The sequence below is a fragment of the Mesoplodon mirus genome, assembly GCF_964341445.2.
Source record: "Mesoplodon mirus genome assembly, chromosome: 14".
Taxonomy (NCBI): Eukaryota; Metazoa; Chordata; class Mammalia; order Artiodactyla; family Ziphiidae; genus Mesoplodon; species Mesoplodon mirus.
Window position 1 is genome coordinate 54,151,597 of NC_138990.1, and position 17,857 is coordinate 54,169,453.

The following is a 17,857-nucleotide window of genomic DNA, read 5'->3' on the forward strand; positions in this document are numbered from 1 at the left end:
CCTGATCTTTAAGACTGATTATTCTGTGGTATTTTAAACAAATCTCCAGGGAATGCTCATTAAATATATATTTGATTTTAACAACAAAAAGTGTGGGAAAGAGACTTTTTTTGTGTGTGTGTGGTACGCGGGCCTCTCACTGTTGTGGCCTCTCCCGTTGTGGAGCACAGGCTCCGGACGCACAGGCTCAGCGGCCATGGCTCATGGGCCCAGCCGCTCCGTGGCATGTGGGATATTCCTGGACCGGGGCACGAACCCATGTCCCCTGCACTGGCAGGCGGACTCTCAACCACTGCGCCACCAGGGAAGCCCAAGAGACATATTTTTAAATAGATTTAATAGTCTGAAAAAATTATTGCTATATATGTTGCGTGAACGAATTGAAACTTATTTAGTCTTCTAGTTCAGATTTTACAAATCTATAAAGCTAGAACACAAATTATAAATAGATTATATCCTAAAAGTTTATTTAAAAATGGGGAAAATCCTGCCCAATCAAAAGTTGTTATGAAATAGTAGTTAAATTTCTTGCTTTATCTGAAACTCTTTTTATTCTTATAAATAGTAGGAGTAGAACAAGTGGCAGCCTTTAAGAATGAATACTATTAGGCTCCCAGAAGTCCAAAGCCCTCTGAACCTTGAAGACAGTGATAAAGAGGGATGAGGGCTGAAAAGTGGCTTTTTAAAATTGAGTCACTCCAAAGACAGAATAAGGGGAGGTTTGCAGAAAATAGCCACAGTGAGGGGAATTCAAAGACAGTAGGAAAGGGAAGGTTCCAAGGAGGGAACATTACGGACAGATTAGGCACAGAGGCCTATTTTTCACTTAGCAGTATACAGTGAGTATTTTCCCGTATCAAGAATTTTACTTCCACGATGTGAATTTTCACGACTACATAGCAAACCATTGAATTAGGAGTACATTAACTGATTAACCATTGAGGATGAATTCCTAAAAAAGGAATTGCGTAGCCTAGGAAGGGGCGGAGCTTAGCGTGAGGATGCTTTGCGACTCAGGTTCCGCCGGCGTCGCTCACAACATCCTTGGCGCACTCCCGCGCAGACCAGTCCTCGTGAGGACCTGAAGATTCACACACGCAAAGCCGAGCCCAGCAGCTCCCCTAGAAGCCAGGACTGAGGGATCCCGAGAGGCGCCCCCAGAGCTCCGAAGGCTCCTCCCTCGTCCCGCAGTCCTGCGCCCCACCGCCCTGCTTCGGCCTCACCTGTCGAACCTATCTGTCACAGCCTGCAGGACCCAGCCCTTCCTCGCCTTCTCCCAGGCCCCAGGCCGGCTGCGACACTGAGAAGATGGGCAGCCGACCCCGCAGCCCCAGCGCCTCCCCTGCGGGCCGGTGGGGACCGCAACCCAGAGGACGGGGCCCCGCCAAGCGCCGGCAAACGGAGGAGCCCGCGGGCCCCGAGTCCAAGTCCAGGGCGGCGCCCAGCCTGGACAAGCTGACCTGGCCCCCGACCGCGGACACGCTCATCTTCGTGGTGGTCCTGCCCACCGGCTGTGCCCTGCACGTGCCCCTGGACGACGTCGACCTGCTGCTGGAGCCCGAGCCAACGTCCGTGAGGCAAGTGTCTCTTGGAGATCGCATCCTCATGCTGGTCCCCGAGGCCCTCCTGGGCTCGGGTGTGGAAGGCCCGTGGGTACAGGGCCTGGGACGGGGTGCTTTCCTGAGCGCTCCCGGGGAGTACGTGGCCCTGGAGCCGGGATTCTTCTGCGCAGCCGTCCCAGAGATCTCCTGCCAAGAAGAGGTCAACGAGGAAGACGCAGACGCTGACGCCGACTTCCTGCCGGCTGGGACGGATGCTGCTGCAGTCTCAGTCGCTGGGCTCCGCCCCTCGGCGGGATGTATGTCTGGCTTCGACCTGTTGGGCCAAGCCTCAGAGCCGTCCCCTCGGGCCCCCAACACTACTCCAGAGAGATGCTCTCCTCACCACGACGACAACCTGGACTTGCACCTTCCAGAGCCCTTCCCTGACTCACCACTCCAACCTCTACCTCCCTCTCCAAGTCCGGGTCCTCACCAGCGGCCCCAACGCCCTCATGGTCCTCCACGCAAGACCCGGAAATGCCTGTTCCCTGAACCAACTGCCTCCCACAATTCCTGGCCAACTCAACGGGGACCAGGAAAGAGTCTTCTGACATTGGCTGTGTGTACCTTGCACACACCGTAAGAATCATACGAACAGATGCTTTATGGATGCAGGCTGCACTGCAGAATTTTGATCAGTGACTGACTAAAACACCTGAAAGGAAGCTCACCCGGGCAAAGAAAAGCCGCTTGAAATACACTCTGCTTTCCGACAGCCAGACTGCTCCTTAGATTTTCTCTAAGCAGGGCACCCTTAAGCAGCTCTACCCCCCTCCCATTCGCTTCGAACCTAAGCGCCAGCACTTTTCTCTAAAAAGCCATCCTTTTCCGGGCACCCTACCACTGCCCATACCCTTGTTCCCCACAACCCCCTTAATAGAGTAATTGCTAAATTTGTTTTGTTTACAGGGTTTTGGACCTAGTGTCCATACTAGTTTACAACAACCCTCTACCCAGTTTGACCTCTTTTGGATGGCAGCTCTGGCCCCTTTGGGGGAATCTAGCCAGTAGTTGTATGTGGACAAATCTTTGTTGGATCCAGAACACAGGATGGGGAACAATGATCAGGCGCCCTCCTCTTTTTGAATGAGCAGGTTGGCAAATGGTTTAACTTTATTGCTGGGTTTGGGGTGGTATTTTCCCAAAAGAGCCAACTGTTTTCCATTCTTCTTATATTCTTTTAATATATTTCTCTTGTCCTGGAAAAGTTTGTAGTTTTAAAGATTCTGTGTTTTATACTTCTAAGATCCCAAATAGGTTTTGTACATTACTACTAGCATATAGAAATAATTTGCTCTTATATCGGTCTGATATCCAGCAAAATTACTTAATTTCTGTACCCACTTATCTGTAGCTTCTCTTGCTTGACTGATAAAGATCTCTCCAAATTAAAAAAAAAAAAAAGGAATTGCTAGGTCAAAGGGTAAGCAGTTTGAAAACTTTGAGGATACACTGACAAGAAAATCCTCCAGAAAAGCTGTATGACTTCACATTTCTATCAGCAGTATAAGAAATTTCTCTTATTCATATCTCCCCCAACACTGGTTAAAATCATTATTTTATTATCAGTCAGTTTTATAGAAGAAAAATGCTATCTTATGATTGTATTAACGTGCAACTATTCAATCACTAGAGGTTAAAGGTATTTCATATGTTGATATTTCTCCTTTGATAAAACACCTCTTTTGTGTGCCTCATGATTTTTACAGATGCATAGAAGAGTTACCATAGCAGGTCCGAGACTACCCTATTAAGGCCTGATATTACGGGAATTGGGTTTCAGGAGGGTTCCCATCATTTCCTGATAAAAGTGGCTTACTGTGCCTAAATCATCTGTACCAACAATATAGTTTATGCTGAACATCTGCTTTCCTTCTGAGAGTCTGAACTTTTGGTATGTGCTAGGCAGACCATGCCTATTTGACCAGTCCCCAATAAAAATCTTGTGCACTGAGTATCTAGCAAGATTCGCTAGCAGACAGCATTTCACATGTGTTGTCACAACTCCTTGCTGTGTGACTCCATGGGGAGTGGACTCTTGGAAGCTTGTGCCTGGTTTGCTCTAGACTTCGCTCCATTTATTCTCTCCCTTTGCCGATTTTGCCTTGTATCCTTTTGCTGTAATAAATCACAGCCATAAGCGTGACTATATGCTGAGTCCTAGCAAATCACCAAACCTGAGGGGTGGTCTTAGGCCCCCTGGCACACTAATTTGTAAAAGCTTTAAAAATATTAAAATATACATGTGCACATTTTAATACAATAAGCATATTTTGAAACTACTTTCCCTCTCTTAGTTTGCCTCTTTCGGTTTTGATTATGGTGACTGACATCTAGAAGTTTTGAAATTTTACACGCATTCAGGAGAATTCTGTAACTACTTTTGGCGCTATGTTTTCTCTCCAAAAGCAGTAATGTTTACTGTTAGACTTTTATAATAAACTTCTTTTACATTCTACAGTACAGTATGCTTGTTAATAGAGCTCTTATTACACTATGCTAAAACTGAAGCTATTTTGGTATGTTGCTTCTTAGTATCCAAGCAACTTCTATGCATTAGGAAGCTCTTATAAGTAAAACTTTTCTCTCACAATAGGGGAAATCTCTGTCAAGCTCTGAAAAAGTTCCCAAACCACCTACCCCTAGAATCAGAAGACCAGCTACAAATTCAAGCTATACTTAAAACTCTCCCAAGGGCTTCCCTGGTGGCGCAGTGGTTGAGAGTCCACCTGCCAATGCAGGGGACATGGGTTCGTGCCCCGGTCCAGGAAGATCCCACATGCTGCGGAGCGGCTAGGCCCATGAGCCATGGCCACTGAGCCTGCACGTCCAGAGCCTGTGCTCTGCAACAGGAGAGGCCACAACAGTGATAGGCCCGCGTACCTCAAAAAAAAAAAACAAAAAAAACCCCCAAAACTCTCCCCAAAGCAAAAAGAACTGAAGAAAGCAAAGATCCACCTTCCGTTACCCAAACATCTACTGACATTTCACAGTTATACTGGTTACTTTGGTCTTACCTTCTTCAAGGAAAAGTTACATCACAAAAGGTTAGCTACTGTCAAAGACTGGAAGCTTTCAGGTAACCGTAAAATAGATAATTTCTCTTTTCAGAAGCCTACTAATGATACAAGGCAATATCCTTAGAGTTAGTCATCCCTTATACAGCTAAAACATTCTCAAGGGATGGCAGAAGTGTCCTGATACTAAATGCTACAAAAAAAATTTTTAAGCTATGAAATTTTAAAAAAGGTAAAAATGTAAAGTTACCAAGAAAACTATATGGGAATTTTAAAAGTGATAAGTTTTATTTTACCTAAAAGAATAAGAAAATTGACCATATTTCAATGCAAAAATATTATTTAATAAGTAATACTCATTTGAAATGTTAAAATACTTAAACAAAAAGAATATTCACCAATAATATAACTTACTAGCACCACTGCTCTCTTTGTCCCCCGCATTGTTTGCTAGGCTCATGGCATATTCGCATACTTCAGCTGCTTCTCTTTGTGCAAGCTGCCGGAGACATGCCACAGCTGCTCGTCGAAGTAACAAATGGGAACTACATAAGTGAACCTGTAAACCACAACAGTTTTAGACTTTTCTTAAAAAAAGCTGTAATATCATTTGCCTAATGAATATATATGAACACCTTACTTGTGAAGAGGCTCTTCATTTTACCACCTCAGTTGTTTAAGATATAGCCAAATAATGGCCTTTTCAAAAAATAGTAATACCAATAAAATATATGAAGAATATTTTAGTAGCCTATAAAATAACTGCCCCAAGACTTGGGCACTAAAGATCACAAAATATACTTAGATTAAAATCCAGAGGGCTTCCCTGGTGGCACAGTGGTTGAGAGTCCGCCTGCCGACGCAGGGGACACGGGTTCGTGCCCGGGTCCGGGAGGATCCCACGAGCCATGGAGTGGCTGGGCCCGTGGGCCATGGCCGCTGAGCCTGCGTGTCCGGAGCCTCTGCAATGGGAGAGGCCACAACAGTGGGAGGCCCGCGTACCGCAAAAAAAAAAAAAAAAAAAAAAAAGATCTTTTTCACATCTTATTTTACACATGGTCGTACTAAATTCTGTCAATGAAATTTTTTAAGTGCACAGAGATTAACTGTAGTGAATGAACAGTTAGGGGGCAGAACACATAGTAAGAATTGAAAGCAAAGGGGGGTGTATAGTAAAATAAAAAACCAAAATCAAGCAAACATAAATATCTGAAAAGAACTGCAAAATGGATCCTTCTGGTATAGCATTTTTTTAAATCTCACAAGTTAGTGAAAGAATAAATACAGTACACTCTAATACATGAAGTAAAGTATAAGAGGCAGTGCTGCATAATAATTAAGAGCTCAGGCCCCAGGTGCCAGACTGGATTTGAATCTTGGCTCTGCACTTACCCCTGTGTGATGAGACGTTAGACAAGTTACTTAACCTCTCTCTGCCTTGTCTGTCCATATGTGAAATGGGGATAGTAATTCTTCACAGGAATATAGTGAAAATAAGTTAAAATAAGTATTTTACTTAGAACAGTGGATGACACATGGTAATTGCCCAATAAATGTTAGCTATTATCACTATTACTATAAATCTGACTCATTGAGAAAATATTAAATTATGTTCCATATGCTGCTTTTTAAGCAAGGAAGTAAGTAATGTATTTTAGAAAGAACCTCATCCAGAAATGATGGGGGGGGAAATAAAATAATAAATAAGTGATGTGGAATACATAACTCCTTCACAATGCTAGATAATATATTTTTTATGCTCTTAATATAGCATTTGTAACTTATTTTTGTGTAAAACTCACAGCCCATGAAATTATGCCAAGTATTAAAAGAAGAAAATATAACTGAGAAAACCTGACAGATCAGATTTTTTTCAACAGAATTTTTTTTTTCACGTCTCTTCCTGAAAATAAAGACATTTTGGAACTTGCAAATATCCTATAATTAGAAAAGTTAAGCATGATCATATGAGATGGGAAGAACAAGTATCTCAGAGTTTCTGTCTTTTTATCTGTACAATGGGGACAATGTCCACCTTACCTCTATCTTACACAACTGTGGTAAGATCAAAGGATTAAATATATATGAAGCAGAACACCATACCTTTAATTACAACTAAATAGAATTATAGCTAAGAAAATACACTCAACAAATGCTGACTAGCAGAATCAAAGTGAAAGAAATAAAACATTTTAACATTTACACTTTGTAAACAAAGTGTTTTCAAAACTCAATTTCAACGATTCTGAGGTGTACTCTCCCACCCCATTTTAACATCTCTGATATTAGAGATGCAAATGATCATTAATGGTGTCTTGCAGCCACTGTAAACCAGGTAACAATAAAGTTGTATTTGTTTGAAAACTTTCCCCTTGACACTTCCTGGTAAAATCCACAAAACGTCAGGAATAAACCATATTAAATTTGATAAAAATATATGGCTTCGTGCAGACTTCCTAGCTGCTTAGATATAATCACAATCTACTGTGACATCCATCAGTATAGCTTGGTTTAGCTTTGCTCTTGAATTTTATATAAATGGAACCATGAAGTCTGTTCTCTTCTGTGTCTGGTTTCTTTTTAGCAGTATGTCTGTGAGATTCATCCATGTGATTCCATGTAACAGTTCATTCATTTTTATTGTTGTGTAATATTTTATTGAAGAATTATATCACTATTTATCCACTCTGCTGATTGGTGGACACTTAGGTTGTTTCTGGGTTTTGGCTAGTATGAATAACCAAACAATGAACATTCCTGTACATGTTTTTTGGCACACATGTGCATGCATTTCTGTCAGGTATTTACTTTAGAGTGGAGTTGCTGGGTTATACTGTATGCACACTTTCAACTTTTTGTAGATTGTGCCTCATTGTTTTCCAAAGAAGCTTTTTTTTCCCCTTACATTCCACAAACCTTAGGAATTTGTGTGCTGCTTGCTCCTAATTAAGACCTCTACCTTCCTATAAAAAGCTCTGTTATTTAAACTTTATGTCACCTTGCTATCTTATCCCTTCTGTGCCTGCCATATACTTATATCATGGTCAACTGGATATCCCTGCTCTGTCACTGACGACGTGGGCATTCAGCTCAAGTCTTCCTCTCACTGACATCTATAATTTTCCCAGGTGACGTAAATGCCATGTGTGGAATAAATCTGCACAGGAGAATGACTGGTCACATGGTATAAAAAGCACCCACTTGACAGGAGGGAAATAACACTAATTCAGAGTGGTGGTTGTTCTTTCAAAAACACATGTTGAACAGTTCTATCATTAGATACATTTTAATACTTTTAGATCATTTAATAAAGATTACTATGGTGAAACTTACCTCTTAATACATTTGCTGAAAAAAATCGTATTTCATTTGTGTTAGGTATTACACGTGGTATCACATGATATGGCCATTTCTGGTGGCAATGATGGAGTAGAAATTGATAAAAATCATCACTGATTTCACTAATTTGGATGAATCCATGTGTGGACTGATTTTTAGAGAGTGTCAAAGATTTGGTAATGAATACAGCTCGAAGGGCATTTGGCAACGTGCAAACAAGTTAGCCACTTGAGTGGCCCTCCGTCTCATCTTTATCTGCCATGCCATCTCCTTCCCACCAGTTTTTTGGAAGAGGTTCAGGAAAGTACTCCAACATGTCTTGTAATAAAACCCTTGATGTGCTACGGAAATCATTTTGGAAACATTATCTGCGTTAACACATAGGAAACTCATTGTGTTCCCTACAGCTTACTGATAACCTCCACTGAGATAAAGAAATTCATGTTATTACTTGACCAGATCCTCTTAAATGTGTTCCATCTCATAAGGTCAACTTTCACAGAATAATTACATTTAAGGAGGAAAAAAATGGAGAGAGGAAGCAGACAACTTGAGGAGTGTGTGTCTGCATCTTCATTACGTTTATCAGTTGCCTATCAGAGCTGTATAATGTAACAAGTTCACCTTGCTCAAGAGATGCCATCTGTGCCCTCAGAACTTGGCATTAGGCCATGGCTTTTGGCAGGATGGTACATATCTGGTTGCAGAATGCAATCTAGTGTATACTATTAGTTGACTATTTTCTTTGTGGATGTTCTCTGTAAACATTTCATGTGCATCTGGTTTCCACCCTGCAGCACACTCCTTGACGGTCTGGGACTGATTCAGTTCCCTCCGGTCTATGGTGAAAAGGAGCAAATCTTGTTGAGTAAAGCTAAATATACCACACCAGATCTAATGGCTAAGATCTTGGCCTTTCAGTTCCTTCACCTCCTCCTGGATAACCTTCTCTTCCCTTTCCTCAACTATATTCTCCCACGGTTACCACTATGGTGCCCTTTTTGCTCCTCTTGTCTTTACCTTCCTCCCTCACCCAAATGAGATTCCATAACTCATCATTTCAGCACTGTCTTGTTAATATCCTTCCCTCCTCCATCCTGCTGTCATTTAAGTGAATCTGCTTGGCCAAAGTCCAACTATGAATGTATCAACATATCTGCTCAATGCCTGCACCTAAGATGTTTACAGCTGTTGGAGAAAAATCTCACAACTAGATGCACTGGTACCATCATAAATCACACGACGGAGCTGAAGAGGGTCACTAACCTCTACTGAACCCTTGGAAGATTCTGTGATAACAGAATCTTTTATTTCTGCAGTTACTTCAATCTCCCACACCCCATTCTCCTCAAACTTCTGATCCTCCTCTTTGCTCCCTCATTCACAGAACCTGATCTTCCCTATTACTTGATTAAGAAAGTACCAGTCATTATATAACTCCCTCAACTTCCAGTCACCAAATCCAAAACCCACCTGTGTCTACACTCACCCTCTCCGTGTCTACACTCATCCTCTCCTCCTTTCTTCATTTTGCACTGGAAGAGATACCCCCCTACTTGTGTCCTGGAAACTATGTCACTGGAAACCTTGGAGGATTAACTATTCCCTCTCTGTCCTACACCTTTAACTCCCCCAACCTACTGGCTCCATCTTGTCAACATATAAACACGTTCACTCTTCTCACTACTGTAGAAGTAAAAGCATCTCTTTTGACCCCATCACCCACTTGACCTATTGTCTATCCTCTGTCCTCTCCTTTACAGTCAAACTTCTGGAAAGAAGTTCCCGTTCATATTCCATATGTAACCCGGTATATTTGGGCTTCTGTTTGTACCACTCTACCAGATGAGCTCTTGCTAAGGACACCATGTGACACAAGTCAAAGGACACACTGTAGCCGTCATCTCATTTGATCTCTTGACAAGATTTGATATGGCTGACCACTCTGCTTCTCCACCTGGCCTCTGTGAACACCACCACCTCTATCTTCCTTTTTAACTCTCTGACTGCTCTTTCATGTTTTTTGCTGACTCTTCTTCCTTTCCTGGATTTTATATACTGGGTTCCTCATCCAGCACTCTCTCCCTGGCGATCTCATCTACTCCTATGTCTTTACCATCTAAATGCTCATGCCTCCCAAGTGAACCTCTCCAACCGGACTTCTCTTTTCCGAGCTCCAGGTCCATGTAACTATTCAAATGTCTAAAACTGAATTAATGATATCCACTCTTTCAGACCTTCTCCTATTCCAGTGTTGCCAATCTCAGGAAGTTATATTACTTTGCTCAAGTCAGAAACCTGGGTCACATCCTTCCTCTATCCCCTAATTAATCAACAAATTCTATCAATCCTTTATGCTAAGTATCACCCAAATCCATCTATTTTTCCCCATTCCCATTGCTACTAACTTGGAAAAGTCATTTTCCTCTCCATCCCTAGACCACCATAATTCCTACCCTGCAGAGTCCACTCGCCACTATGCAGCAAGAATGAAATGTAAAAAGTGCAAATCTGATCATGTTACTCCCCTGTGGAATTCCTTCTAATCGTTCCCAATCACTTGCAGAATAAAGTCCAAAGTTTTAACATATCTAGAAAGTCTGCAAGATGTGTCACCTGGCTAATTGTCCAGCTTCATCTTGTGACCCTATGACCCACCTCCCCCTCTTCTCTCTTAGCCTTAACCACACTGACTAAAAGGTTCCTTAAATGCGTCCCCTCCTTCTCATCTCAGGGCCTTTCACATATTTTTCCCTCTGCCTAAACATAAGTGCTATTACTCTAACGTCACGCTTTTCCCCAAACTAACTCCTATTTATCCTACCTACGGTTCACACCTTACATATCATTTTTTCAGGGAAATCTTTTCTGAATGCCTGGGTTATGATAGGCTCCCCTGTTATATGCTCTCCTGTAGCCTCTTCTAGCACTTATTTGTAAATAATCATTGTTGACCATATTCCCTTTAAACTATAAACTCCATTATGACAGAGGTGTCATCTTGTTTCATCCACAAATGTATCCCTAGTACTTTGCACAGTTCCTGACATATAGCAACCTCTCAATAAATATTTGTTCAGTGAATCAATTAACAACTGTGATGATAGTAACAGATCCTCAGAAGTTAACAAGCAAACTTTAGGAAAAAAAATTCTGAGTGGGAAAGACTGAAAATATGATACATTCTTAGCCAAGAAATGAACAGTTCATTAAAATATTTCTTAAAGGGTAAAAGAGAAAATCAGTGAGTAAAATGAATAGTCATAAAATGACTACTAAGCTGAAACTCTAGAATGCATAGCCCAGGAAACATGTTTTTTTGTTTTGGCCTAGTCTGATCTTTTGGGAAACAAATTCGGGGCTCCCTAATTAAATCAATGAATGAAATAGCTTTATACTTACACAAAGACTAGGAACGAGACTAGATAGATTGACATGTCGTGGTGCAAACATGTGAAGCTGCTGAAGGCAAGATATGGCAGCTGCCTGAACGAGAGAATCTGAATGGTCCTGGGTTATTGCACAACCCACCAAACAAGAAGAACGGATTGTGGATATTGTTGCTCCATTCCCTAGAAGCAAAGTCAAAGAGAACATAAAGTACAATGTTTTTATTAGTAACACCAAAAATATCCCTAGAAGATAATTATCTTCTAAATAACCCCTCTTTCTAAACAAACAAACAAAAAAGTACACCTGAAATTAATACAACACTGTAAATCAACTGTACTTCAATTTAAAAAAAGAATAACTGTTGAATTAACATTAACTAGTATGTTTGCTCTATGGTTAGGTTTGGTACTGCAATTGTTAAACCAATAATCACTATAAGAAATGCCCTTAATTTTTTTCCCCTTACACTTTGACAGCTTACATTTTATCAAGCAAATAAAATCCTACAGAACAGGAGTCAGCAAACTTTTCTTTAAAGGGCCAGAAGTAAATATTTTTTACAATGCTAGCCAAGAGGCAAAATCCACACTACTCTATTATGTAAGTGCCTATATAACCATTAAAAAATGTTAAAACCATTCTTACCGCATGGGCTGTTAAAAAAAAAAAAAGGACCAAAAACCAGGCATCTGAGCAGATTCGGCCCATGGGCCATAGTTAATTTGCCTATCCTGCCTATCCCCTGTTATAAGAAAGTCATCCCAGAAATTCCTTTCCTTGAAAGCCAACCTCAAAAAAGGAAAATTTTATTTTATTCTATTCTATTTTTTTGGCCACGCTGCGCGGCTTGCAGGATCTTAGTTCCCTGCCCAGGGATCCAACCCGGGCCCCTAGCAGTGAGAGCTAGGAGTCCTAACAACCTCTGGACCACCAGGGAATTCCCCAGGAAGTCACTTTTTAAAGGATGTAATGTACAGCATAGGGAATACAGTGAATAATATAATAACTTTACACAATGACAGATGGTTATTAGACGTAATATGGTGATCAATTCATAATATATATAAATGTCAGTTGTACACCTGAAACGAATATAATATTGCATGTCAACTATACTTCATCAAAATAAAAAAGGAGTCACTTTTAAGATAAATAAATATTTCTGATTACTATTCAGACTGTTTTGAAAACACAAATTCTGCAAAATCCATACAAATGATTTCAAAACACAACTGCTTATGAATGATGATAATGCATCTCTCTTAGATTTAGCTAGCTTTACATTTATCCCCTGATAAACTATATTCTCTTTTAAACCCATCGTTGTATTTGATTCTCTGTTCAAACAATAATACCACATCTATTATATAATAACGACAAATCCTATTTTCCTAACAAGATTAATGGCTCATCCCTGAATAAAGTTTTACTTCTTAAAAAAAAATTAATGGCAATTTTTACAAAGGTAGGAAAAATAAATTGCAGTATTATATACTGTCTAGATTACAATGTCTTAATTGCCAAATATAAGTGATTTAAAATTTTTACTAATGCAAAATAATTTTATATACAACAGAGACCAAACGAGGAAATCATCGACTCACACAAGAGTCACATTCTAGCAAGAGGGAAGGGATGTGGTAACAGATGTATATGTATGACTGATTCACTCTGTTATAAAGCAGAAACTAATAAAAAAATAGTAGTAAAAAAAAAAAGAGTCACATTCTAGTCTGAAATACATACTGCCTCATCAGAAAGTACTTGGTAAACACCTACACTTAATCAAAGGCACATATTTATACTCTCTACATCCTTGTGATATTCACTGGAAGAAAGAACTATCAACTTTTCTCAAAGAGGACACTGAGTCCAAGAGAGAGACATGTCTAAATCACATTTTTTCAATTCCTACCATTCATCTTTTTCTTTTTTCACTTCTGTCTTTTTTTTTTAATATCTGTCCAAATGGAGGCAACATATAGCATAGTGATTAAGAACACAGGCAAAGTAAATTTATCTGAGCTTCACCTCTGATTCCAACTACTCATTGGCTATACACACACACACACACACACACACACACATATATAAATATATAAAACCTTGGACCTCTCTCAGCCTCAGTATTTCATCTGTAAAACAGAGAGATATACCTTTATCAGGATTGCTGTCAGAATTAAGTGAGGTAATATAAATAAAAAGCTTGATCCATTGGAAGATTTAATAAATGGTAGGGGGAAAAAGTGGCTCTGAAAGTGGCTTATATATTTTGCATAAATTCACAGTAATTTTCTTACCTGAGTGTTTAATTTAACCATTAGTAAAATTATTTCTGTGGAAGTGCATAGTAAGAATATGGGCCTTAGGATCACAAATCTGCTACTCCTTAGCTGAGTTACTTATCTTCTCTGAGCTTACTTCCTCAGAGAAAAACTAGATAATATTATCTTCCTTAGAGTTAAAAAAAAAAAAAAAAAGTGAAGCTAAAGTCCATGAAGACAATTGTATGGCACTCCAGGCCAAAGGAACTCCACTTTTATCTTTGACTTCAAGGGGCTCCAGGTAACATTTCACTTAGATGTTTTCTCTGCTCATAACTTCAAAAATCACCTTCACATCACAGGTTTGTTGCATGGATTAAATAAAATAGCACACGTAAAAAGCAGAGTTCCAGGTGTTCAGTAAATTGCAAGCATTCAATACATAGTAATTATTATTATTGTTATAAGATTTCTTTAGGCAACGTTATGGTGACATTCAGGAAGTTGAAAGACAGTAATTATCTGTCTAGTCCCTTTAGTTTAAGATGAATTTACTCACCTTGTAGTTCAGGGCCAACAGTAGTTATTATAGCACCCAAACATCTCCCCAAACACTGATGAACTTCTGTATGGGAGGGTGGAACTGTCAACAGCAAGGTAAGAACTAGAGATAATGTTGGCTCCACATATCCACGATACATTGGGCCACTAGAATCCACTATCAGAGCAAGTGAATGAAGGGACCAAGTCTGGAATAAAATATGATTTTATTTTATTGTAAGTAATAGAGTATACTGAATTGATATTTAACTTAAATTTTCATAAACACCAACATCGTAGTTTTTTTGGTCAACATCGTAGTGTTTAATCAATAATCTAGAAATATATTCCTTAAGAAATAAAAGGTAGCACATAAGCTACCAGTAGATAATAACCAAAGCCACTGATGTACAAATGCTATGTTTCAAGTTTCTCTGTAGTGTGGCTTTGAGTGTCAGAAAGATAGTTTTGTTGATGAACTCATTTTTCTGTTATAATGTACATGTATTTCATACTTCCAAAAAACAATGACTGATATAACAAGTATTTGATTTAGTGGTTGCTATGGACATCAAATACATCTTTATTGCCTGTATTGTTGGAGTTTTACTAAGAAACTAGTCTGAAATAAAACAATCTGAAATAAAACAATGTTCTGCACTCAGATCTATTTCTCAAGCAATGACATTCACAAAACAGTTCCTCGAGTGCATCAAACCACTTCAGGCCCAAATTTTTGTTTACTAAGCACAAATAATCTTAGTGGCTAATAGTATTTGCAAAACTAACCCAGAGCAATGTACTGTAATCAGCACAGGCTTAAGAAAACGCAAAATCCTTTAAGCTGCCCACATCCACCTGTTAAAGAACGAACCTTTTATTTTTGCTGTTGGCAGCCCCAAAGGAGAGCTGCACTACTGGGCTGAGGACAGAGAGGTCTCAACAGAGAAGTTACCCAACTTACCAACATGGCAGAAAAAAATCCATACCTTAATTTCTATTACCTGTCAATCTACTCCAATCCTAGGGAATTTAGCAACCTGAGTTGGACAGTTATGTGTAGAAACCACACCTATTGACAAAAGTAATAGGGATATAACAGCTTGAGGGAGGAAAACCAGAATACACATTCTGGAGAAAAAAATTAATGGAAGAAACAAAAGAAAGTATTTTAATAAAACTATCATAAAGATTTTTAAGACAAATAATTAAACCACAAAGGAGATTCTAGAAGTGTTTTTAAAAAACAAACACCCAGTATTTATATTAACTTGTTCAGTAGAAAACTGGAAAAAAAAGAATTACTGTTAAATACCAAAATCATTATCTTGAAGTTCAAATGGAAGATTATCCTGTAACCAACAGTGAAAGTACAAAAAAATTTAAATAATGAGGATAAAGACAAGAAACTCAATATATCAATAAGTACCAGAAAGAGAAAAAGAAAAGATAAAGTTATATAGAACTTGATGAAATTTCTAAGCTGCAAGGATAGAGAGAAAAATTCTTACACACTGTGAAACCAAAACATAAGGTTACAAACATACAGACATATTTCAGATAAGTTTCTTAGCAATAAAAAGATGGGGAAAAAGACAGCTATGATGTCCATAAGTATCATTAATTCAGAAATTTATTACATAAACCAATGTCTTTTGGGCGTGCAAAATATATGCACTGTGTAAAAGAAGAAAATGAATTCATCATTAAAGTTTTACATCTGAATATTCAAAGCCACACTGCAGAGAAACTTTAAATAGAGTAGCTGCACATCAGTTGTTTTGATTATTGGTTTATATGTTATCTTTTACTTCTTAAAGAACATATTTGAAAGTTTTTGTAGATAGCTGATGAAAAATTGAGATGTTAATATTTATGGAAATTTAACTCAAAAAATTAAGCCACTATTAGCCTCTTACATGCAACACAAAAGATACTGAAACATTTACGAATAATGAGAAAAAGGACTGTGTGCCAGGAACAGTATACCCAACCCAAATATCATTCAAATTTGAAGACAGAATAAAGCCTTTTTTTTTATATATATGCAAGGAATCAAAAAGCACACCAGTCAACGACCCTTTCTAAGATTATTATTGCTAAAGGAAGTTTTCCTATCAAGTAAAAATAAAATAAGAACAAAGATCTCAAGACAGGAGTTGAGGATACAAAAAAGAAAACATTATTGAAGACTAAATCTCTAGTAATTACAACTAAATACATGTATATAATAATTTGACTGCGAAGTATAATTTTTGAGTTAGGATTCTTATAACAGAAGAGACTTTGGAGCAAACTGAAGAATGCTACCATACTATTCTTGTGCAGATGTGAGCTGAAACAGAAGCTCTGAGGGAATATAAGTGGTCCACATTACAGTAAGATGTCATGTCATAGAAAAAGAATCATGTGAAGCAGTCACTTACAGGAGTGTGGTTTTAAGAAATTAAAGCAAGAGAGGGCTGAGAAAAAGGTGAAGACAAAGGAAAGAAAACTAGCACCTACTCGTTGACATAAAAGAAGAAAGCAGCAACTTCTTAGGTAAAATAATTTCATAGTTGTGTTCTTTTCTTCCAGATTACTGTGGAAACAGCGTTAAAAAAAAAAAAAAAGCAGCAAAGCACCTCTTTAGGAGCAACATTACTTCATTTTTGATTTTAGTCCTTTTGGGTCTTTTGTGCTTTACACAGCTGGAAACCTTTACCAAGAAGTCAAAGGCAAACTAAGCCTGTGGACTAAGAAGTCTCTGGTGGATTTTGCATTCTTTTCTTATGGTGAAGGAACCCATTTATTAACAAACTAATGACAGGCAGTAATGGCAATCAAACTTGTCTCTTCCAGCTTCTGAGTCCCAATATGAAGCTGGATACTTGAATGCTATTGGTTTCATATACTCAATATTTTTAGGTGCATCACTGGGAAATGGCAAATCAAGAGTATAGGATATTTTCACACATGTGAAGTTCTTGCCTCTTATTGTAGTTATACCTATTTTGTATAAAATATTTAAGGAGAGAGAAAAAAGAAATTCAAGGAGTACACCTGAAGATTCAGCCAACAACACTGTACCTGGGTTAGGTTATTAGAGAAGAGAGAGAAGACTGTTATTAAAAGAAATTTGATCATCCAACAAATGTAAGGAAATACAAAGAAGAGGAAACATGTACAAAGGATAATAAATAATAAAAAGAAACCATGTTTCAAGGAATGTTGTGAATGGGTTAAACTCCCAGAATAAGAAAGACTTTAGGATTAGGTTCAGATACAAAATCCTTTCATACACTCATAAAGCAAAATGACAGAGAAAGACTCTAAGACATTTTTCCTAACAGCCCATAAGAATCAATACTATTTTTACAAATAATTTTCCTAAAAATAATATTTCAAAATTTCATAATAGGGCTTCCTTGGTGGTGCAGTGGTTAAGAATCTGCCTGCCAATGCAGGGGACGTGGGTTTGAGCCCTGGTCCGGGAAGATCCCACATGCCGCGGAAGAACTAAGCCCATGCGCCACAACTATTGAAGCCTGCGCACCACAACTACTGAAGCCTGTGCACCCAGAGGCCATGCTCTGCAACAAGAGAAGCCACTGCAATGAGAAACCCACACACCGCAACGAAGAGTAGCCCCTGCTCGCCACAACTAGAGAAAGCCTGCGTGCAGCAATGAAGACCCAACACAGCCTAAATAAATAAATAAACA

The 17,857-nt window shown here is 39.0% G+C and overlaps 2 protein-coding genes across 3 annotated transcripts in view; one reads left to right on the forward strand and one right to left on the reverse strand.

The window, feature by feature from the left end:
• Positions 1-17,857, reverse strand: part of HEATR5B (HEAT repeat containing 5B) — a 92,168-nt gene that overhangs the window by 37,455 nt on the left and 36,856 nt on the right. For both annotated transcript variants that reach the window (XM_082641982.1, XM_082641983.1), the window contains exons 20-22: positions 14,174-14,363; positions 11,360-11,529; positions 5,033-5,177 (exon numbers count right to left, since the gene is read on the reverse strand). In XM_082641982.1, coding sequence (XP_082498108.1) covers positions 5,033-5,177; positions 11,360-11,529; positions 14,174-14,363 — 505 coding nt within the window. The remainder of the gene's footprint in view (positions 1-5,032; positions 5,178-11,359; positions 11,530-14,173; positions 14,364-17,857) is intronic.
• On the forward strand, positions 1,309-2,332 carry LOC309815289 (proline-rich protein 23C-like; the record flags this gene model as incomplete). Its single annotated transcript, XM_082641988.1, has 1 exon — positions 1,309-2,332. The coding sequence occupies one exon, from the start codon at positions 1,309-1,311 to the stop codon at positions 2,182-2,184; it is 876 nt and encodes a 291-aa protein (XP_082498114.1). The 3' UTR covers positions 2,185-2,332.